Genomic DNA, 24,415 nt, shown 5'->3' on the forward strand with positions numbered 1-24,415 from the left:
CCAGGGGATCTTCCCAACTCAAGTATTTTTGCCTCTGATGATCATTTATTTTTTGACTGGTCTCAAAGAACAATTTTTTGCATGTGTTTTTTAAATTAATTTAAAATTTCATCAAAATGTTGCATATGTATTATTTTAGGTTAAATAATATCAATGAGGCTTATAACAAAGACCACTAGATTCTTCCATACGTGTCTCCAGTCTGTTCTCATTCCTTCCGGCTCCCGTATCCACCACTTTTAGCTGTTGTTTCTTCTGGCATGTTCCTATATGTTTCTCATTAATGTACCTTTAATGGCCCTTAATTCCCTAATTTCAATTCCCCAGTGTTACAGATCGTTGAGTGCGTTATTGTTATGTCAGGATTCAGCACACGTACACCCCCTTTTCCCTTCCCTCTCTTCTTCCTCGTTTTCCTTCTATTCCTTCTTCCTTGGATGAAGTGCAATTAAAAGTGGAGTGCAGAGATCCTAAATGTTCATTTCCATGAGTGTATTAATTTGTTAGGGCTGTCATGACAGATTCCACAGACTAAGTGGCTTAAATCACAGGTGTTTATTCTCTCACAGTTCTGAAGGCTAGAAGTCCAAGATCGAGATTTATTGTAGCATCATTTCTTCTGAGTCCTCTCTCCCTAACTCGTAGACAGGTGTCTTCTTCCAGTGTCATCCGTGGTCATCCTCAGTGTGTATCTGTGTCCCAGTCTTTTCTTGTCATGGTACCAGGCATGTTGGATTAGGGCCCGCACTAATGGCTTCATCTAACCTTAATTACCTGTTTTAAAGCCCTATCTCTAAATAACGTTCTGAGGTATTGGGGATTAAGATATCAGCATATGAACTGGGGCCTTTTGAGGGTGGATTTGGAGTTCAAAATTTAGCCCGTAACAATGTGTTTTGACAGTTGTATTCACCCATGTAACAAACTTGAACTATGGTGCAGTTTTGTTACCCCAAGAAGTTTCCTTGTCCCCATATCCAACCAGTTTTTCCAGTGCAATTACCATAGGCAACCGCTTCTCTGATATGCATTGCTGTAGATTCGTTTTGTCTAGTCTGGCACTTCATATCAGTGGAATTATACAGTGTATACTCTTTTGACTAGTGTTCTTTAAAACCCAGTCTTGCTGTTTTCCTCACTACCTTTCTGAAAATTCCATATTTCTCTTTCTGTTTTGGATTCTCCATTTGTGGGATTTCAGATCTTTTCCTTTCTTAGTTTGCCTCTCACTTTCCTGGAGCATACCTTCATTAGCCTCCTGGTAAAGGGCACACAGATGGATACCTTGGAAGCCATTCATATCTGAAATATCCCTATACTTATACTAATATGTGTACATACATGTGTGTTATACTTTCCTCTCACATCAGAGTTTATTTGACTAGACATGAAATTCTAAGTTTAAAAGTTCTTTTCAATCTTAAAAGTTTTTTTGTTTGTTTGTTTTTGAGAAATCTGATGCTATTCTTACTCCTGATTGTAATTTATATACCCTTTTTTCTTTTTTTTTCCATCCATTCTGGAAGATGTTAGATCCTCCCTTCCCCATGATTCTCTAATGTTTCATATAATGATTCTTTTAATTTATTAATGTGATTCTTTTCATTTATTATATTAAATATTCCAGAAACCCTTTCAGAATGAGGTCTCAATCTTCCAGTTCTGCAAAGTTTTTATTGAAAGGAAGATTTTGTGGTTTTTTTGCTTTGCTTTGTTTTGTTGTTGCTAATTTTTAGCCTTTTCTTTATCCTGCTCCTTCATCCTCTTATCTCACTAGCTGAAATTATGAACTAAGCCACCTATTTTTTATCTTTCTCTCCTATTTCCCTTGATTGTCATTTCCCCCACTGAATTTTGAAAAGTTTCTACTAATTTATTTTCCAGTTTATCTATTGCATATTTGATTTATGCAACCAAATTAGGAATGTCATAGGCTTTTAAAAATCTTTTATTTTTCTTGTACTTTTATGCTATTTATGGAGTCAGTATCTTCTCTTTGATTATTAGGGTATTAATGACAGTTCTTTGATCCTTTTTCTGCTCTAAACACAAATGCTGTTCCCTTCAAGTGCCATCATGCTCTTATGTGCCTTTCTCTCTGCATGTTATGCCAAAGGTTTGTTTTAATGTCTGATAGTCACGAATTATCAGTTTACATAAAAATGCAGTACTCTAAGGTGATTATGAAGTGCAAATTCTAGTGCATGAGTGGGGGGTTATTACGTGGGATCCTCACTTTTGGGAGATTAATCAGGGACCTGGTTGTTGTTTTCTCTTTTTCTTTTCAGTTTTCTCTAGAGAACAATTATCTGATAGTCTGTCTGGGAAGTGTACACCTGGTTGCCATTGCTCTAGGTATCAGATGAAGGAAGAAGACTTGAGAGACTCATCTCATTGACTTAACTCCCACCCTTATCTTTGTTCTCTTCTGTGTCTGGTGTTCCTAAATCTGTAGCTTCTGTTTCAGTATCCCTAGAAAATGAAGCTCCTGGCTACACCAAGTTCAGGGAGGGTTAGCTGACTGACTGCTGAATGTGATAGGACTTTCAGTCCATCTTCTATCTCAAAACCATGCTTTAGTCCTGCTTTCTAAGCTACTCAGGAAGCAATAGTTTCCAGTCCTCCCTGAATTTTGTCATGCTGATCACCTTGTTTTCATTAATATCTTTAAGGAGGTATGTAGATGTCATCTTTCTCCTTTGGCTCAGTCGCCACACTTTTCTTCTTCTGTAACTTCTAAAAATTTGTTAACATCTCTCATCCATTAGTGTCCTATTCTCTATTTCCTTATGGCTTTACACCATTTAGAATATTTATTGTCATTTTCATGGCATTTGCAGTGGAGAGATGGTGATGTATGTTATCAATCAAATGAATTGTGTGAATTTGTCAAAATCAGACACACAGCTATAAGAATGGATTTAACTTGGTTCTGAGGGATAATCTCTAACACTTCTTGCATTTCTGTCTTATTTGCACTTAGGTTTGGGTCAGTTCTTTGACCCTATCTTGTTGTTCTGCCTTTCTCTAATGATGTAATTTACATCTGTTATTTTACAGAGTATCAAAGTAAGCTGGCTGCCTCCTCCATCAGGAACACAAAATGGATTTATTACCGGTTATAAAATTCGACACAGAAAGACAACCCGCAGGGGTGAGATGGAAACACTGGAGCCAAATAACCTCTGGTACCTGTTCACAGGTCAGTGTTCACGAGCTGTGGTCTTAGAAGGTTTTGGTGAATCAAATGCCTCGTCAATAAAACATACTCTCACTTCAAAGGAACATTCATTTTTCTCCTGGTAGGTGGCATGTGCTGGTCTGAACAAGAATAACTTTATATTTTTAACTTGATTCCCTGTAATGCTTTCACATGTTTGCTTCTATATCACCATTTTAATAAGTATATCATTGAATTTTTATCCATATTAGCATTGCTAACTCAACAATTTCTGTCATCGAATAACATTTAACTGTTTAATAACTTTTAAAATCATGTAATCACATGGTTCCAAGTTTAAGTCATTTTGAGCCTTCTCTGCCCAAACTCCAGGAGTGAGAATGTGGCTGGAAAATGGAGAGAGGAGTGGTTTGGGGAATGAAAAGAACAATTATTCCACTTTCCATACATATAAAAGTAAATTCACTTCTGTAGCAATATTGGTAAAATTCATGGTGGGACAACATTCTCCCTGAAAACTGGACCCAATTTCCATGCAGTATTAAGATAATTTTTTTATACATATAAGATGAATAATCATACATTGCCTTTAACTGTTGGAACCATTAATACATGTCAGTCCAATTCCTGGAAAACAGAGACTAAGTCAGGCCTTCAAGTTAATTCATTTAGGGGACAAGCCCAGGAAAGCAAGAATGAAGGAACAAGAGAAGTGAACCAGGGAGGAAAATAAATCAAATGATGATTTCTTGAACTGACCACAGTTAGAACAAACCTAGAGCCAGCTTGTTCTTGTGGGCTGTTGGGGGTGGGGGATGGGGTAGGAGAGAGGAGGTTTCAGAAGCCGATTGAACTACTGGGGCCCAGTGTCGACAGCTGGATAGGAAGTATGAGCCATTTCTCTCTTGTCTATCATTGGTCAAAGTAAGCCCACAACAGGTTGTTAACTATTCTGTACCTCCTGACAGTCCCCTGGGAAGCTAGCACTTCGGTAAATGTACCAGTGTGAAATTCTCTCCTTGTCTATCAGCACTTTATATGGGGATGCCTTGGTCTAGGCTTTATAGTACCAAGTTCAGTTCAGTTCAGTTCAGTCGCTCAGTCGTGTCCGACTCTTTGCGACCCCATGAATCGCAGCACGCCAGGCCTCCCTGTCCATCACCATCTCCCGGAGTTCACTCAGACTCACGTCCATCGAGTCCGTGTTGCCATCTAGCCATCTCATCCTCTGACGTCCCCTTCTCCTCCTGCCCCCAGTCCCTCCCAGCATCAGAGTCTTTTCCAGTGAGTCAACTCTTCACATGAGGTGGCCAAAGTACTGGAGCTTCAGCTTTAGCATCATTCCTTCCAAAGAAATCCCAGGGTTGATCTCCTTCAGAATGGACTGGTTGGATCTCCTTGCAGTCCAAGGGACTCTCAAGAGTCTTCTCCAACACCACACTTCAAAAGCATCAATTCTTCGGTGCTCAGCCTTCTTCACAGTCCAACTCTCACATCCATACATGACCACAGAAAAAACCATAGCCTTGACTAGATGGACCTTAGTTGGCAAAGTAATGTCTCTGCTTTTGAATCTACTATCTAGGTTGGTCATAACTTTTCTTCCAAGGAGTAAGCGTCTTTTAATTTCATGGCTGCAATCACCATCTGCAGTGATTTTGGAGCCCAAAGAGAATGTGAACAAAGGGTTTGGGAAGCAAAGCAGATAGCAATGGCAGAAGTCGGTGGATCAAATTAAACATGTGTGTCATGGCACAGAAACTTGATTCATGACAACAGGCAAATTAAAGAAAACCAAGTAAGCATTCATCACAGATGAGAAGTAATTCCTTATTTATTCCTTTCTTGATATAGAGTACTCAGTAAATTTCTATCTGAAATTGTAAAGCACACACACAATTTAAGGTGCTTGCTCAGCCTACAGTATGAGACTTGATAGAAACTTAGTTTTCCCCCGTAAGTTTGTGCCTCTTATGCCTAAAAAATGGTAATGTGATGGTGAGTGTGCTTCCGAAATAGATCCCCCAAAATCACATGACTTGTTTTATATCTGGACAAAATCTCCTAAATGGAAGTTATGACACTCTGTTGGAAGATTAGGATTGACACACATACACTATTGGTGCCACCTATAAAATAGATAACTAGTGAGAACTGTCTGCAAGCACAGGGAACTCTCCTCAATGCTCTGCGGTGTCCTGAATGGGAAGGAAGTCCAAAAAGGAAGGGGGTATCTGTATAGTTAATTTACTTTTCCATAGAAACTAACACAACATTTGTAAATCAACTCTACTCCAATAAAAAGTATTTTTAAAAGGAAAACAAACACCATATCATTTAAAAAGCTTAAAGAAAGCCAAGATGCTATGTCTCTTTACCTGATAAAATGATTAGAAGGTAAAAACAATTGAAATGAGGCATATGTTCTCATTGGAATATTTGGTACAACATGTACATAGTTTACTTTAAAAGAAATCACCAAAATTAAAAAATCTTGCTGAAAAAATGTTAGTGTAATTTCTATAGATATAGGAATTTGAAGCCCAGAAACATTTTTAATCATTGATTTTCCTTCTCCAATGAAAAACATTAAAAATATAAACTTCTTTTATTAATAAAATAATTCATTAAAATATGCACATTCTAGTAGAAAAACTAAGAAATGGATATTCAATTTACAGAACTATAAATGGCCAACAAGCCTAATAAAATATTTAATGTTATTAGTAAAGAAATGCAAATTAAAAGAAAAATGAGTTAGCATTCTCCTTTGATTAAAGTAATAAAGATAAAAATGAATGATGATATGTTGTTTTGGAAAGCATATGAGAAAGATGAACTTTTATATACCACTTGTGGTACAGAAAGATTCTAGAATCTTTCCAGAAAGCAATGTGGAGATTTGTGTTATATACAAGTGTGCATGTGTATATGTATCTGTAAATATATGATTCAGGTTTCCAACTTCTAGGAGTTTATTCCAATTCTGCAGACATAATTTTTTTGCAAAGTTTTAAACTAAAAACATGTTCATTGCATAAGATAAAAAGACCCTAAGTATCTAACTATAGGCAGTTACCTAGAAAATTTAGACACAATCATATCATGAAATGGTATATATCTATTGCAAATATTGAAATGTAAACATATTAAATTAAATGTTAAATATTTAAAACATATTAAGTGAATAGCTCAGTTTGAAATAAATATTAAGCATGAGTCCATATTTATAAACCAAAAAATTCTGAAGAAAATATTTATAACAAAATATTCTAAATACCAAAATATTAATAGTGATTATTGCTTAATTGCGTAACAGTGAAATATGTATTTTTAACCATGTATGTAAAATGAAAAGCAAATAAAATATCAAGACTCTAATGTCATAACACTTGGTTATTAAGCTTGAAGATTCCATACCACTGACTAACTCTGCCCACTGAACAGCTAAAAAGGGGCTAGTCAAGAAAATAAATGAAGAATAATAACCATATGTCCAAAAGACCTTACTGGTATGAATTGTTTAGTGTTCATGGTTTTTTCTTTTTGTCAAATAGGATTTAACACATTCAGCTCAGTATTGTCAAGCCAAGCTTCTGAATCTCTAAATATACAAACGTTTAGAGTTTTCTCTCAACAAAAAGTAGAAATCATTTAAGAAGCTCACTGTATAGAATAGCAAGAATTAGACTTTTTCTTATCAAAGGTGCTGTATTCGTCCTAGGGGGTCATAACAAATTACCGCAAATGTGGTGGCTGCAAACAACATAATTTTCTTTTTCAGTTCAGGAGAAACCAGAAATCCAAAATCAAGGTTTCTCTAGAGGGCATTCCTTCTGGAAGCTCTGTGGGAACATCTGTCTCATGTTTGTCTCCTAACCTCTGGTGGGTGCTGGCAGCCCTTGACATTCCTCAGCTTGGAGATGCATCTCTCAGAAATCTGCCTCCGTCTTTGCATCACTCCCTCTGTGTGTCTGTATATCCTCCCTTCCTATAAGGATATCTTCATTGGATATTGACTCTGTAGTAATCCAGGATGATTCCGTCTCAAGAGCTTTAATAAATCTGTTAAGACCATGCTTCCAGGAAAAGCTATATTTGAATGTTCCAAGTATACAGTATTTTACTCATTATAGACTCTTGTTATTACTTTTCCTCTCAAGGACAATCATTTTGAATTGTATCCTCTAGTAAATCTTTATCCAAAAATAATTCAGTCCTACGTCTTTACTCATCTAAAGTCTGTGTGGCAATTAGCACTTCTCATCAGCATAGGATAACCCGTCTTCACTCTAGGTTAATATCATCCCAGTCAAAAGCAAAGCAACAGGATGAATTCATTAGCTTGTTATTAAAATGCCCCTTCCCATCTTTATAGATCCATAGGAATTTGGACTCCAAACTTGCAACTTTTGTTCAAAATGTTCCTTCTTCATTTTAATTGTTATAAAATGAATTTGAGGATGCAGACATCATCTGAACAGTTATCTTTATAACTGTGCTTGATATTTATTGCAAAAAAGTTACATGGTCTTCATTTTTAATTTGAGATGAAGAATAGAAAGACCCAGAGGCTAGCCTCATATTCTTTAAGCATTAAAAACAAGTTTTGCAAAGCCTCCATCTTCCTCTCCTCTGTTCTGTGTCCTGGCCTCAGACCTGGCTTATGTTGCATTTCTAGAAATTGTGGGAATGTCTTTAATGCTACACAGCATCAGGGAATCAGGAAGTACTCCACACTGGTAGATTGGCTGTGGTTTTGACTTGTCCCCAGGATATATTTTGTCACTTATGCACTGTGTAGTAAGAGGAAGTAATTGATTTTCTATATAAATCTTCAGCACTTTAAAATGTACAGAATTTGCCCCCATGTTTTTAGTACCTTTAAAATACATGAATAGATTGATTTGGCTGTTAAAAAATTGAAAATGCCCAAGTGCTTCCTTTGGATGATATAAATATTCAGGGGTAGGGACTCAAATATTGGTTTTTACCATGTTCTGTTTGTTAGACAGGTGTTTTTTGTTGTGTGTGCCTTTTACTAGGATAATGGGACATCTGCAGTAACAAAGTAATTCAGAGTTATAACAAGGATTTTAAATCACTGCTATCAATTTTATTGTGGGAACCCAAGTCAACTAAATTTTAAAGTCCTGGTTTTCATTTTTGAGTGCTCTTCAGAGAAGGTTATTTGGAATTGAATATAACAGTTTTCTCATGCTTCATGTCCAATATAAGAATAAACATCGTGGTAAACATGCGTTGGTATTTTGTGGACTGAAAAATTGAAACAATAGCACAGCAATTTTGTAACAAGGTTAACATTAGGGAAATAAAGAGAAATTATATTCTTTGAATAATACGTCATCTCTTGACCGTAAATTCGAAGAAAGTAGAAATAGAACTGAGGAATTAAGAGTTTGAAGGCATTTATTATTGGAGATAGAAACAAGCAGAAGACAATCTACTTTCAGCAGTATCTTTTTTTACAACTGAGAAAAGCCTTGTTACCTATATCATTCTTATAGAATAAAGTTATACTTAGAGGCAGGGCTTCCCAGGTGGCGCTAGTAAAGAACCTGCCTGCTAAAGCAGGAGACGAAAGAGACTTGGGTCCAGTCCCTGGGTCAGGAAGATCCCCTGGAGGAGGCCATTGCAACCCACCCTGGTATTCTTGCCTGGAGAATCCCATTACAGAGGAGTCTGGCGGGCTACAGTCCATAGGGTCTCAAAGAGTCAGAAAAGACTGTAGCGGCTTAGCACTGCACACATACTTAGAAGCAGCTAGGAAGCTGTGTACACGTGTGTGCATGCACACACACACACACACACACACACACACACACACACACACACACACACACACACCCATCCCAGGTTAAGGCACTCCTATGTTCCGCTGCAGAAGCCCATGGGCACATGCAGTAAGTCATGTTCCTTAATGCCTTCCTGAAACAAGAAAGCAAGTTTGCTTTTTGTTTTTTGTTTTTTTTACTTTCCTGCTACCTCGCTAAAGTCAGTGGGTATGCACAATCCACACAGGTATGCACACGCCTTGACCACTTGGCCTTGGCAGGTAATGGGGCTTGAATTCCAAGAGACCATAAAAATTGGAAAATATAGTTCTTAACAGACCACCACCCCCAGGGCACTACACACGGAGCAGACTGCTACACAGCCCCAGTCCTCCCGTGGAAAAGGCCTGCTTACCTAGATGGGGCTTCCTAGGCAGTGCTAGTGGTGAAGAATCAGCCTGCCAGTGCAGGAGACTCAAGAGACATGGGCTAGATCTATAGAGACTGAGACTGAACTCTAGGTCCCTGACAAACAGGACAGAAAACACACAGTTCATCTCGCCCAGAGCCCTTGTTTCATTGAAGAGGTAATGGAGGCTTGAAGAGTGACACTGCTAAGATCCACCATTAGCTAAAGGTAGATCACAGATGCTCTGATTCCTAGCTATGTGCTCCTTCAACTATCCAGTGTTACCATCTTTAGCTCACTTTATTGTGAGTGAATCTGGCTGTTGTATGAATCTGTAAATGACCATTGATATTAAAAACAATTTTAACATTTATAATAGTCATAACAGCAATAGAAAATTTGACAACTGCTCCTTTGCTGAAAATAAGATGAAGGTTCCTCAAAAAAATTAAAAACAAATCTGCAGTGAACCACTAATCCCACTTCTGAGTACATATCCAGAAGAACTGAAGTCAGGATCTCAAAGACATAAGTGCCCTCTCATAGTCATTGCAACAGTATTCACACAACCCAAATTTCCACTGACAAATGAGCAAAGAAACTGTGGTATGTACAGACAATGAAATATTATTCAGCTTTATCACAGAAAAGAAAAAATACCCCGCCTTTTGCAACAAAATGGATGGACTGGAGATGCGAAGCTAAGTGTGATGTCAGTCCCAGAAGGGTAAATACCACAGGATTCCACATATATGAGGTATCTAAAATAGTCAAAGTCATGGAAACAGAATAGAATGGTGGTTGCCTGGGGAGAGGGGGAGGGGAAAATGGAGAGTCGTTCAATGGGTATAAAATTAAGGTTTCGCGATACAAATGCATTTCAGAGATCTGTACAACATAGCACCATAGTTAACAATACTGTGTTGTGCACTTAAAAACTTGTTTAGAAGTCATCTCATGCCAAATGTTCTTACCATTAAAAAAAGAGCAAAGGGAAAAAAGGGGTCTTTTGGAAGTGATACATAGGTTTATTACCTTATTTGTAGTGGTGGTATCACAGTTTATGCTTAGGTCTAAATTCATTAAAATGTATACATTAACTATGCACAGCAATTGGTATATTAAGTATACCTCAGTATAGCTAAAAAAATATCCATGATAAGAAAATAAAGCTTTGTCTGTTTTAAAATGTAACCTTTGTAATAATATTTTATTCATAGACTCCGTTTTATTGATGAGAAATCTTAGGCAAAGAAAGATGGCTAGCAAGTTTTTTAGGTCATGCAGTTAGTAGGTGGCAAAGCAAAAATTTGAATCTAATTCTGCCTAAACCGAACACCTGTATTCTTAACTCTTAAACTATCGGTAATATATTATTGACCATAGGCAATGACTATGCATTTGTGTGAGTATGTAAAGGAACAGTGAAATAACTCAGAGATGGAAAGAGATATATATTGAATAATAAAAACTGAAAATTATCTTGGCAGCTAAAGGAAATGAGTAACTTTAGAAGAGATTAAGTCAAAACTTCCCTACATATTTAGGTTTAAAATCCTAGTTAATACTTTCATTAGTCCAACTCTGAAAACACGTCTCAGATAACAACTTCGAGAAATATACATAGAAAATAGCTTTTTCTTACAGATTGGTTTCCTTCTATCCCATCTCCAGTGAATGAATGAATGAATGAATCCATCTCTCCATCCATCAATGGAGTGTTTCAAGTGAGAAAATAATTTGCAAATATTAGGTATCTTTATGTCTATCAAGTGTCTAATTTTATAAATTATTTGTGAAAGCAGTTTTGCCATTTGATTCTCAAAAGAATACTCTGAGATAGAAATGCAGGTATTATTACGTAATAACTATATATGAGAAAGTGAGATTAAAAGAGACCCGGGTTCATTCCCTGTGTTGGGAAGATCTCCTGCAGAAGGAAATGGAAACCCACTCCAGTATTCTTGCCTGGAGAATTCCATGGACAGAAGAGCCTGGCGAGCTACAGTCTGATCTCAAAGAGTCAGACACAACTGAGCAACTAACATGCATACACATAGCCCATCTAAAACTTGTCTGGCCAAGTACCCCTCAAACAAAGAAGCAGGAACATTTGCAGGCTAGAATTCAGGGGAATGCCAGACGGACTCTGAAAAAGCAAACATTTCTGGTTTTGCTTATCGCTGCGTACTTCACTTACCTAATCTAGAAGAGAGTCACAGGTTTAATTCTGCTGATAAAGATCTGGTACTGAAGGCACTGAATTTAGGATCAGAAGACTTGGGTAAAGATATCTTGAAAGTGGAATTTAACTTCTTTTTAACCCCACTGTGTAAAACTCAAATTTATCTGTAGGTAATACCACAGTAAAGCAGATTCAGTGTAATCTAAAGAATAATTTTATTTAACCAGTAAAACTGTTGGAGTGGATTCCCTCCCTTGGTGAATTTCTTATTCCAGAAATATACCTGCTTTATTTAAAGGATCACTTAGTTGGATGAACAGCATTAGATGGGCTGTTTCACTAAGCATTACAATCTCTTTTAATAGTGGAATGTTGTATATATCTTTAAATGTTTTCTTATACTAGAATTTCTAGGTGTTATTAGTGAGATTTCACAGCAATATTCTAGGAGAAAATGCAAAATTTTTAAAAGTTAAGCTAAAGTATAGTATTATAAGAAAAGTTGGCAGGATTTTTAGGATCATCTGGGTACTACCCTGTACAGAAGGTTAAAACTTCGCTACTGATATCATAGAAAGATATGAAAAGCTACTTTACTGTGTTTGGTTAGAAAATATATTCTGATAAGTAGCTGGGTGGGGTGGGGAGTGCCAGGTGAGGCTCCACTGGGGAAACAGTGGATGGTCTCTTAACTGCCTTTTAATAGTTACTTTAAATTATTATTCAGGCTCTTAGTCAGCTTTCATTTTACTCAAAACTGAGTTAATGATACTGACAGAGCCTAAACTCAACATATGTAGCTTGAATTTTGGCAAAATTATAAAGAGAAATTTGTGTATCTGCTTTATAGTGAGATATTTTAGTAAAGTTCTATTAAAATCAGTAAAGTCTGCATGCTACACATTACTTGTTAAAAAAGTCAAATGAATGGGACAGAGTATAGGGCATTCAGAAAGATTTCCATTTGTGTGTCAAAATATTGCACGTAAGAAGTTGATGTGTTAGTCAAGGTATGTTGACCAGAGAAACAGAATCAGTGGAGATATACACTAAGAGATTTGTTGCAAAGAATTGACTTAATTGATTGTGATGGTTGGCTGGACAATTCCAAAATTGACAGAGCAGGATATCAGGAGAGGCAGCTGGAACTCTCAAGCTGAAGCTGCTCCCTACAGGTGAAATTTTTTTTTTTTTAGGGAATCCTCAGGCTGCCGTCTATGGGGTCGCACAGAGTTGGACATGACTGAAGTGACTTAGCAGCAGCAACAGCAGTCTGTTCTTAAGATCCTTCACCTGATTAAATCTGGCTGACCAAATTATCTAAGATAATATCCCTTATATAAAATCAATGGACTATGGACTTTAGTCATATCTACAAAAATACCTTTCCAGCAACAATTAATGTTTGATTGAGGGGACTTTAGCCTTACTCCAGTTTACATATAAAACTGACCATCAAAGATGGTATTCCACATCAGTCATTGGAGATAGTGTTGACATAATTGTCCATCCATTTCAAAGAAAAATGAAGTCAAATTTCTTCTTAATACAAACGAGTATATTCTTGATGAAATTAAACTGTTTGAGGTGAGACAACCATGAAAATCATGAGCTTCAATGATTAGGTAAACATTTCTTCCCCAAATTCTCTTCCTATCAGCTTTCTGCTTTCCCAGAGAGCTCTGTAATCCTTCTGCCTCAGGAATCAACAGCAGTACTCATGAAAGGGTGCAAAATGTTAACAAATATCAGACTGATGCCACGCTAGTTAAGGGACAGGTCAGGGTGAGCACAAGCCTACCTAAAGAAGCTTTTATGTTTAAAAGCATCCATTCACCACCTTGCTGATGGTGTTGGGTATTGTGTTATAACCTAGTATTTCGTTAGTGCTAAGGCTTGCTTTCCTCTGGAGAAGGAAATGGCAATGCACTCCAGTATTCTTGCCTGGAGAATCCCATGGACGGAGGAGCCTAGTGGGCTACAGTCCACAGGGTCGCAAAGAGTCGGCTTGCTTCAATGGATCTTTCAACAGTTGTGTTCTGTTTGTGCCTTCCACGAGTCAGGCATCGTGGTGACTCTATGGATGTACAGTTAAAGCACTCCTAGTAAGAGAAACAACAGTACCAACACTATTCTCAACCCATGCCTTCCAATTTGTTTTATAAAATTAGAAGTATCTTAAGTGGCCAGTATTACATGTGGGTGAGTTTATCAAACTGTCTTCTCTAAAAGTCCTAGTTATTGAAGATGACTGCCTTCAACTGTAACAAATTCATTCTGACCATGGCTTAAAAGCCATCTATTAGTAGTAGCAAGTTAGAATTCTTCTCAGTACCAAGAATTATTCATCCTTCTGTACAAAAATATACAAATACATAATTTTGTACTTAATAGAAGCATTATTTCTCTAAGAGGCTATTTTATTTATGATTTTTCCTTAGCTCCAAATGTTTGTGCCATTTCAAATTAATCGGGAAAAAAGAGAGATGATATTTTAATTGTTATCAGTGCTGTTCAACTCCTTAAGGTTTAAGAACTTGTTGGTTTACACTGAGTCCTCAGTGTCTCCGAAAAGTCATATGGTCTTATGACAGGCATTATTTGTTTTATAATAATGTGTCATGTTGATGAGCTATGTTGAAACTCAGATAAAAGGAAAGTTATTCACATTAAAAATTTATGCATATCACAGTCATGATGCACAGGGCTTCTCTTATTACCTGTATGCTCTGTGTACTGGAAAATCAGCTCAGAGGTCATCACTGAGTACTGCAATCCGTGTCCAAGTTATCATAGAGATAGATTTTCTTCATGCAATAGTATGGAACCTAATGCAAAACAAATATGCCTTGAGATGTTTTCGAGAGATGAAAACCTAGTATTTTCAGCTGAAGTACAGTGGCTTTGGAGTTCTCTTTCTTTGCCCAAAGGAATCACTGACCTTGAATGAATGATGGAGCATAAATTTTTAGATTGACTGTTCTTGATTTATAGGCAAGCCTCTTCTGGACTGTGAGGAAAAATGATCCTTGCTATTTTTGATTATTTCTTCATCGTTCATATTTTATATTCTGCATCTGCCCTGAGGCTATTTTCAAGGATACATTTTTGTAAACTGGGAAAAATAAATGAGAATATATGAAAAATAATTTGATTTCTTGCTGGAATCTTCCAACCCTTTGGGCCAAAATAACAGTAATTACCACAACAATCACAGAAAATGTAAAGCATGTTTATTATTGTTGAAATTTTGCTAAAACTTTTAAAACCCATGAAAAATACTTGTTATTCAGTAACTTTTTTTTTTCCCTTCTGTGGAAAATTCTTTCACAGGACTGGAGAAAGGAAGTCAGTACAGTTTCCAGGTGTCAGCCATGACAGTCAATGGCACTGGGCCACCTTCCAACTGGTTCACAGCAGAGACGCCAGAGAACGATCTTGATGGTAAGACCTTTCCCCATCACTGCCACTCTGATATCTGTCTTCTTTGTTGCTTCAGCTTCAAAGAATACCTCTAAAAAATTGATGAACTTCCACATTAAGGATGTTTCTTCTTCCTGTATCTTTAGATGCAAAACAAAACAAATCAAAAAACCCTGAATGAATAGAGTCTTCAGCCATACCATATAAATATAAATTAATTATAGTCTTCATAGCAAATCACTTTTTTTCAAAAAATTTGAAATGACCTTTTTTCTATTTATTTTATTTGAAGTAATTGATCTTAACCATGTTCTTCAGAGGAATGCCTGCAATTTCTGATAATGAGCATAAAATGTGATTATTTTACATAGCTTCTCTGGCTCTTTCATGATGCTTCCGCAAACAGCAATATGCATTTTTGACTAGCTTATGATATGATCGTTAATGTTTGGCACTTACATAAAGGGTAGTCTGCCCTATTTTCTTAATTGATAGTTATCTGAAATGCTTGTGGATGAAATATTGAGGTTCATATAAAATCACATATCAGTGCATTCAATATAACAAAATCTTCAAAATTATCAGATGAGAAGTACTTCTTAAAATAAAAAGCATCATGACTAAACATGAGAATAAAATTCAAGAGAAAGGGGTAATGGAAGCAATGGACAAATAAATAATAGAATAAACAAAAATATAAATAATAAAGTAGAAATATACTCTAGAGAAGTACAGATACATGAAGTAGAAATTTATAAAAAATGAAAGATACTTGAAAAAGAAGGAAGTTTAAATCAGTAAACTTAAAACTAGGTGATCCAAACTGGGACCAAGAAAAAAGTAGCTAAAAGAATAAACACATGTGTACTGAAAATATGATGGCTACCTAACTAATTGAAAATGGAATCCACGTACTTCTTCAGTGACAGACCTGAAAATATTCAAGTTACTGGGAACTGACAATTCTCTGTCTCTCTCTGTTCCTCTCATTTTTCTCTCCCCCTCTCTCCTCTCCATCACCATTTCTCAAATCTGTTCTCCCTTACTCTTCCCTAGGCTCCTTCTTTGAATTTTCTTCCTCCTTGATCTTTCCTCTCTTCCCTGTCTAAATAACTCACTGCCATTCAATTGTTTTAATATAGTCACAGTCTTGGTTTTACAACATGATTATCCTGGCAGTAAAACAACGAACAAATACTATTTCCACAATATTGACAATCACTGCTATGTAATAGCACATTAATTCAAAGAATATTTACAGAAAGTTTTCCTAACATCAGGCATTGTACTGAGCTCTGAGGATATAATAATAAGTAAGAAAGATATGATTATTTTCTTTGTGTAGCTTAGAAAGACAAACATTCTAAATGAAGTCATAGGGAATAATCATTGTTATAGTACGAATCTGGTTGAATATTGGCAGTATCCTATAGTTCAACTTAGGATGGATGGCTAAATAGAATAATAGATGGACAAACAGACAGATATAGAGAAGATTTGTATTTAAAATTGAGACCTGAAGCATTAACAAGAATTATCACTGCAAAGCATACATTAAAAACTGAGGAGAAGGCAAACTAAATGCAAGTTTGAAGTCAACATAGGTCATAGTACTACTATTCAGTTCAGTTCAGTTCAGTCACTCAGTCGTGTCTGACTCTTTGTGACCCCATGAATCGCATCACACCAGGCCTCCCTGTCCATCACCAACTCCCAGAGTTCACTCAGACTCACGTCCATCGAGTCAGTGATGCCATCCAGCCATCTCATCCTCTGTCGTCCCCTTCTCCTCCTGCCCCCAATCCCTCCCAGCATCAGAGTCTTTTCCAATGAGTCAACTCTTCACATGAGGTGGCCAAAATACTAGTTTCAGCTTCAGCATCAGTCCTTCCAGTGAATGTTCAGGACTGATTTCCTTGAGGATGGACTGGTTGGATCTCCTTGCAGTCCAAGGGATTCTCAAGAGTCTTCTCCAACACCACAGTTCAAAAGCATCAATTCTTTGGCACTCAGCCTTCTTCACAGTCCAACTCTCACATCCATACATGACCACAGGAAAAACCATAGCCTTGACTAGACTGCTATTAGGGTCTGAAATAAAGACCATCAAAGCTGAAACACAGAGATGGCACACAATTACTTTTGCCAGAAAGGCAGATTCTACGTTTGGCAAGACCAAAATAAGAATTTGAACTTTATCCTAAGAGTATCATTAAAGCTATAACCTGCTGTATCCTAAGCAAGCCATGAAAGAATTTTTTTAAAACTATGTTTGCATTTTGAAGAGCATACCCTGTTTAAAACCCAAAACGTGTACTAGAAGTAAACCCTGATGCTGGGAAAGATTGAAGGTGGGAGTAAAAGGGGACGACAGAGGATGAGATAGTTGGATGGCATCACTGACTTGATAGACTTGAGTTTGAGCAAGCTCCAGGAGTTGGTGATGGACAGGGAGGCCTGGCGTGCTGCAGTTCATGGGGTTGCAAAGAGGCGGACACGGCTGAGTAACTGAACTGATATGTGGGCCAAGTCAGGACTATCTTACAATAAAGTACCTTGAGCCTTAGAAAATAAATGTTATTTAACTTGTCTTAGATAAATCAAGGAGTCATGGAGCTACATCAAGTCACACTTTGCAGTGTGTGACTTTTGCACTTTGTATACGCTTCGGTAATGGATTAGGGAAGTTTAAATCATGTGTTCATTAATTCAACATACATTTCTTCTTGAAAGTTTTTCTATACCAGGCATTATTTTAGGTTCTAGGGGCAAAACAAGAAACAAAGTCACGACTCTCAGAGAGTATAAATTTTATCACGGTAGAAATGGTAGTGACAAATGATGTGAAAAAACGGAAGTATGGCAGAAGGCATAGCAAATGATGAGGGAATACTCTTTTATGTAGGGATTTGTGAAGATCTCTCAAATTAGGCAAAATGTGAGCACAGATCTTGAGAAAGTGAGGGAGACAGCTATGCAAATAGTTCAGACAAGAGCCCCTGGTGCAGAAGGAATAGCAAGAGTAGACATCCAGAGACTGGAGCCCCGTTGGTGTCTGAAGTATGACAAGGAGGTCAGGAGAGCTGGGCCCAAAGTCACGAGAACATGATTGGTCTCATGTGAAAAATACAAGGATGGCTAGAATGTGTTATAGGAACACTTCATTTCTCTATTTCACTTGAGAAATTACTTTTAACCTTTATATATTGTGTTTTATACTCTCTTCTCTCCATTGTAGTATATATTGTTATCTTTTTTTTTTTTGCTTTTTTTTAATTAATTTTTTTATTTTACTTTACAATACTGTATTGGTTTTGTCATACATTGACATGAATCCACCACGGGTGTACATGAGTTCCCAATATTTAAAGAGCAAGTTAAGCTAAGAAAATTAAGCTCACTGGATCTCACTCTGCTGGCAACTGTGGAGCTGATACTCAAGACCAGGTTGGGTGAGTCAATGTCCTGTCTGGTTTATCAAAGCTAAGTGTCCGTGAATCCTGTAGAACTGATAAAATAGTGATGATAAAAATAGTGATTCAAGGCCAAAGATTCTAAGAAATGAGGTCATATCATTTACCTAAACTTAAGGGACTATGTCTCTTACTGGAAGGAGTGAAAATAAACAAAGTGGAGATGCTGAAGTTCTCATAAAATACCTGGGATGAATGGGATGCTCCACTGACTTACTTGCTCCCACTCCTTGCTCTGAATGACTCACATTGTAAGAAGAACCAAACGTAAAATCGCAGCTCCTGGGATGGCACAAAACTCCCACTTAACTACATTCTTTTCATATCCCTTGGATCTAAGTAGGCTCCATCTCATACATCTCTTTTAAAAAACTTTTTTAAATTTATTTTTATTTATTTAATTTCATTTTTGGCTGTACTGGGTCTTCACTGCTCTGTGAGGGCTTTCTCTAGCTGCGGTGAGCAGGCTTCTCATTGCAGTGGCCTCTCCTGTTGAACAGCACAGGCTCTGGAGGACACAGGCTTCAGCAGTTGCATCACGTGGGCTCAGTAGTTGTGGCACCTGGGCTTAGTGGCCCTGCAGCATGTGGCCCTGCAGCATGTGGGATCTTCCTGGGCCAAGGATCAAACTGATGTCCCCTGCATTGCAGGGTGAATTCTAAACCACTGCACTACGAGGGGAGCCGATTTCATACATCTATGCTGATCAAGGACCTCTATGCAGAGCTCGTGCATAGAGTCTTAATAAATGCTATTTCTTTGGATGTTTGAACTGTACCATGTTTTTAACTTAATAGTTATCTCTCTTCTGCATGCAGCATTTCTCCCTAAGTTTCTCCTTATTTGAGTACTGATTCAGTACCTATGATGTGCCGAGTAATGGGCAGTACAAATGTGAAAAACAGGAATAACTCTCTTGAGGCGTTAACAATGGCTGCAGTGATCGAGCAGGCTTCATAAGAACAAGTAGTACTTAAACTAGAAACTTCAGGGAAAGGAGACTGACAGCTAGGATTATAGGAAAGGGTGTGTAGGACAGAATAGTAAACATTCTTCCAAAAGTATGGCTTAAGAAAAAGCACATCTATCATTATTAGTTCAGAATTCATCCTCACTCCTACTCCTTTACCAACCAATTATCTGAACATATTTCAACACATTTCATCTGTTGCCTCTTCATTCATGCTTTCACATCTTCATTGGGTTAAAATTGTTTAGACCTTTGGATTAAAATTGTTTAAACAGTTATCGTGGACCATAAGAACTGGCCATGAGCATTAGCAATCTGATAAAATGTAAATACAAATTAATAGAAAAAGCTAGTGGAGTCCATACTTCTTGTACATAATGCTGTTATAGTTTATGATTTGAGATAATTAGGGTTTCCCAGGTGGAGCAGTGGTAAAGAATCCACCTGCAATGGGGGAGATGTGGGTTCAGTCCCTGGACTGGGAAGATCCCCTGGATAAGGAAATAGCAAACCACTCCAGTTATGCTTGCCTGGATAATTCCATGGAAGAGGAGTCCGGTAAGCTACAGTCCATTAGGTTGCAAAGAGTTGGACACAACGGAGTGACTGAGTATGCATGTACCTGTTCTATACTCCTTGAGATCATTAGCCTTTAAAACAGAGTGGAAACTAATAGTCAGGGCATTTAACTGTAGAAGTTTGGGGCAGATGAGTTTCACTTGCTTTGTAAAGCACTGTTTTCACTTGCTGCATGAAAAAACCAAACATTTGATCCTAAGGCTTTCTCAACTTCTTGACCCATGATCTCTTTTCACTGAGCTACTCCCTGAAACTCAATCTGATTGCTCTTCCTTCCTCTGGTTTTTCTTCATTTGACTGTATCATTCAAATATTAAAAACTGTAACCTTGGATAAGAATTAAATTTGGATAAATGGACAAGCTCAGAAGTGGTCGCTGCTGCTACTGCTGCTGCTAAGTTGCTTCAGTCATGTCTGACTCTGTGCGACCCCATAGACGGCAGCTCATCAGGCTCCCCCATCCCTGGGATTCTCCAGGCAAGAACACGAGTGGGTTGCCATTTCCTTCTCCAATGCATGAAAGTGAAAAGTCAAAGTGAAGTCGCTCAGTTGTGCCTGACTCTTAGTGACCCCATGGACTGCAGCCTACCAGGCTCCTCCATCCATGGGATTTTCCAGGCAAGAGTACTGGAGTGGTTGCCATTGCCTTCTCCGAAAGTGGTTGCTGCTGCTGCTGCTGCTAAGTCACTTCAGTCGTGTCCAACTCTGTGCGACCCCATAGATGGCAGCCCATCAGGCTCCACCATTCCTGGGATTCTCCAGGCAAGAACACTGGAGTGGGTTGCCATTTCCTTCTCCAATGCATGAAAGTGAAAAGTGAAAGTGAAGTTGCTCAGTCGTATCCGACTCCCAGCGACCCCATGGACTGCAGCCTACCAGGCTCCTCCATCCATGGGATTTTCCAGGCAAGAGTACTGGAGTGGTTGCCATTGTCTCCTCCGAAAGTGGTTGCTAGTAGCCCCAAAAGAATATGCAGCTTGATGGCTTTCTCTCTATCTGAAAATATAGAAATAGCATAGAATATGGAATCTGTATAGAATCTATAGAATACACATATACATATATTTAAGCTAGGGGGTTTTCTTTAAATATTCATCTGAGATTTTAACTTATTCAAGTAAATGTTTAATTTATAAATTGAGATTAAGATGACTTTTATCAGAGTTTTCAAGGCTAAGCTTTCTGAAGTCAGATTTCCATATAGAATGGGTTTGATTTCTGTTAAGCTTTTGGATAAGGAGCAAGCAATCTTTGTGAAAACCACTTGAAATAAGAGGCATTCTTTGCTGTAACCAGAGAAATCTGCGCTGGGAGGGAGGCCCAGCGCTGGACCTTCTAAGTGCGTGTTATTGGATAGCTGCCTCTCCTTGCTTTCCAGTCTCCTTGTGAACTCAAGGTGTGATTTATTCATTAGGGTGATAACTTTAAGCCTTGCAAGTCAGTTCGACAGAAGCAGTGATGCATATAGACAGCTGAAAGCAATGAAAGCCATTCCCTCTCTTCCTATGACTTCTGTAGTTTCTCTTGCCTTCTCTGTTTGGCTTAAGCCGTGTGAAGATCAATATTAATATGTTAAGCGACATAAGCAAATTCTGCTTCCTGGATTCTTACATAAGGAAATTATCTGAGGGTGATGGAAGGGTGGTGGGGTGGGAAGCACTGGGCAAAATATATTTAGTGAGGCATTATTTATGATATTCAAATTTAGAAATGACTTTGATATCATACAATTAAGAATGTGTGTAAACTGTGTAATGATTATTCAATATAATCTGGGTATTAAAATAATATGCTTAAATTTTTTTTAAAAAAGCAGTAATTTGGAGAAATACTCCAGTTCCTTATGGATTACCCTTTTAATTAAGATGTTTTGTTAAAGTAATTATAGAGCCAAACCTCACTGTTTGTTCAGGGTTCCCTGAAAGCATGTTTGCTATTACTAACAGCTGGGAAGTTTTAAAATATTTATTTTGCATCTCAAAATTTCAGCTTAAAAAAAAAAATCATTAGAATTCCCCAAAGTTCTTATGTAAATGTCTTGCATAGGATATGAAGGAAATTTTGATTAAGTTCAGCAAGGCATTCTCCAGGAAACAGCATGGGTATCCATTTGTGCTGCTTAAAAATAAAATTAAAGTGAACAGGTAGAAATTGTTATATAAATCAATAATGATATAAATTAAACCCTTACCATAAAATGGAGGAACTTGGCTAGCAAAAATTACCAATGCAGAGAATCCTGAAATTGCAACAGTCATATAAGCAAAAACTCTGAATCTAAGAACAGGCTCCAATTTCCCGCCCCCAGGAAATAGATAATTAGCCCTATTAGCCTGATCAGTTCAGTTCAGTTGCTCAGTTGTGTCCGACTCTTTGCGACCCCAAGAATCGCAGCACGCCAGGCCTCCCTGTCCATCACCAACTCCTAGAGTTCACCCAAACTCATGTGCATCGAGTCGGTGATGCCATCCAGCCATCTAATCCTCTGTTGTCCCCTTCTCCTCCTGCCCCCAATCCCTCCCAGCATCAGAGTCTTTTCCAATGAGTCAACTCTTCGCATGAGGTGGCCAAAGTATTGGAATTTCAGCCTCAGCATCAGTCCTCCCAGTGAACACCCAGGACTGGTCTCCTTTAGGATGGACTGCTTGGATCTCCTTGCAGTCCAAGGGACTCTCAAGAGTCTTCTCCAACACCACAGTACAAAAGCATCAATTCTTTGGTGCTCAGCTTGCTTCACAGTCCAACTCTCACATCCATACATGACCTCTGGAAAAACCATAGCCTTGACTAGACGGATCTTTGTTGGCAAAGTAATATCTCTGCTTTTTAATATGCTATCTAGGTTGGTCATAACTTTACTCCCAAGGAGCAAGCGTCTTTTAGGTAATGGTAAAGTGGGATTACTGCAAATTCACTTCGTTTGCAAAATGAGCCACAATAGAACTTCCATCTTTTGGAATCTGCATTATAGGGGTGATACTCCCTGGGCACATGGCATTGAGGAAGTACACATTAAAGTTTATTTTAAGAATAATCATAAACTCTAAGATGATGGGATTACCCAGGAAGTATTATATGCATTCAAAAGATAGACTCTGAAAGGTGGAGCGTCTCCAGGCAGAAGAATGAGAAATGAGAAAAATAAGTTTTTGACTAATTTCAAGAAATTAAATCAAGAGTAGAAAAAGAAAAGAAACAGAGAAGGAAGAAAGAAGAGGAGAACACATGGAAGAGTTGTGGTAGGCTGCATAACGCACCCCCCAACCCCAGCCCCGGCCGGGACCTCTCCATGTCCCTGAATTCTCTAGGTGGCCCCACTGTGGTTGGGTGTTTTTGCATGCACGCAAGCTAAGTCGCTTCAGTCGTGTCCAACTGTGCGACCCCATGGACTGGAGCCCGCCAGGCTCCTCTGTTCGTGGGATTTTTCAGGCGACAATACTGAAGTGGGTTGCCATTTCCTTCTCCAAAAGAGCTCTTAGAAGAAGGAAACAGGAAGATCAGAATGACAGGAGGCGTGACAACACATATACATATTCATGCATACACATATGAAATGGGCAAATAAGTTTATATTGATAACTACCAATATTCCAGGCATGAAACTTCAAATCTCAAATATACAACACTTAAGCAATCAAAGCATGTAAACAAGTTTCTTTCCAAAAAATTCAAAAGGCCAATCCAGATTTGAGAAATAATTTATTTAAATGATTAGAAAAAAATAAAAGCTTTAAACATGACAAGTATATAGTCATTGAAATGAAATGTTACTGGATGTGTTAAATAATATAGTAAACATAGGTGAAAACAAAATTAACACATGGTGATAAAAAGAGAGAAAATTCTAAAGACATTAAACATGAAATAAGAAAATTTAGCATGCATCAATCATAATCCCCAAAGAAAATAAAGAATGGAGAAGTTATTTTTCAAAAGATAAGAAGTGAAAATTTCTAGAATTGATGAAATACATGGATTATCAGACTCAGGAATAATGCTTTAGCTTTGATATATTGAACAGTACAGAGATAAAGACAAAAAGAAGAGCTTAAAGTGCCCCAAAGAGAGATTACTTATCTAGGAAGTATAATTATATTGATGAAGAATTCCCAATAGTAACAATTAAACCAAGAAACAATGAAATATCTGCAAAGTGCTGACAAAAAATTTCCATCAGCCCCAAATTGTATAGCCAACTGAATAATTATACAAGGAAAGGAGAAACATAAACACCCTTCACATATAAAGAAAGAGTTTATCACCACTGTCTTTTTTGTAAAGGCCCATACTTTAAAAAAAAAGATAAAAAGAAAATCATTAGAAGTATGATTAGAGAAAGTATTAGCAAAATAATGTAATATATGGGCATATCTGAACAAATTATGACTTTATAAAACAAA

General features: G+C 37.6%; 1 protein-coding gene across 1 annotated transcript in view; it reads left to right on the plus strand.

The window, feature by feature from the left end:
* Window positions 1–24,415, plus strand: part of DCC (DCC netrin 1 receptor) — an 813,847-nt gene that overhangs the window by 559,801 nt on the left and 229,631 nt on the right. The window contains 2 exon segments of the mRNA XM_068993780.1: window positions 3,061–3,202; window positions 14,904–15,014. Coding sequence (XP_068849881.1) covers window positions 3,061–3,202; window positions 14,904–15,014 — 253 coding nt within the window.

Source organism: Capricornis sumatraensis, chromosome 21 (genome assembly GCF_032405125.1).
Source record: "Capricornis sumatraensis isolate serow.1 chromosome 21, serow.2, whole genome shotgun sequence".
In the NCBI taxonomy this organism is placed as follows: Eukaryota; Metazoa; Chordata; class Mammalia; order Artiodactyla; family Bovidae; genus Capricornis; species Capricornis sumatraensis.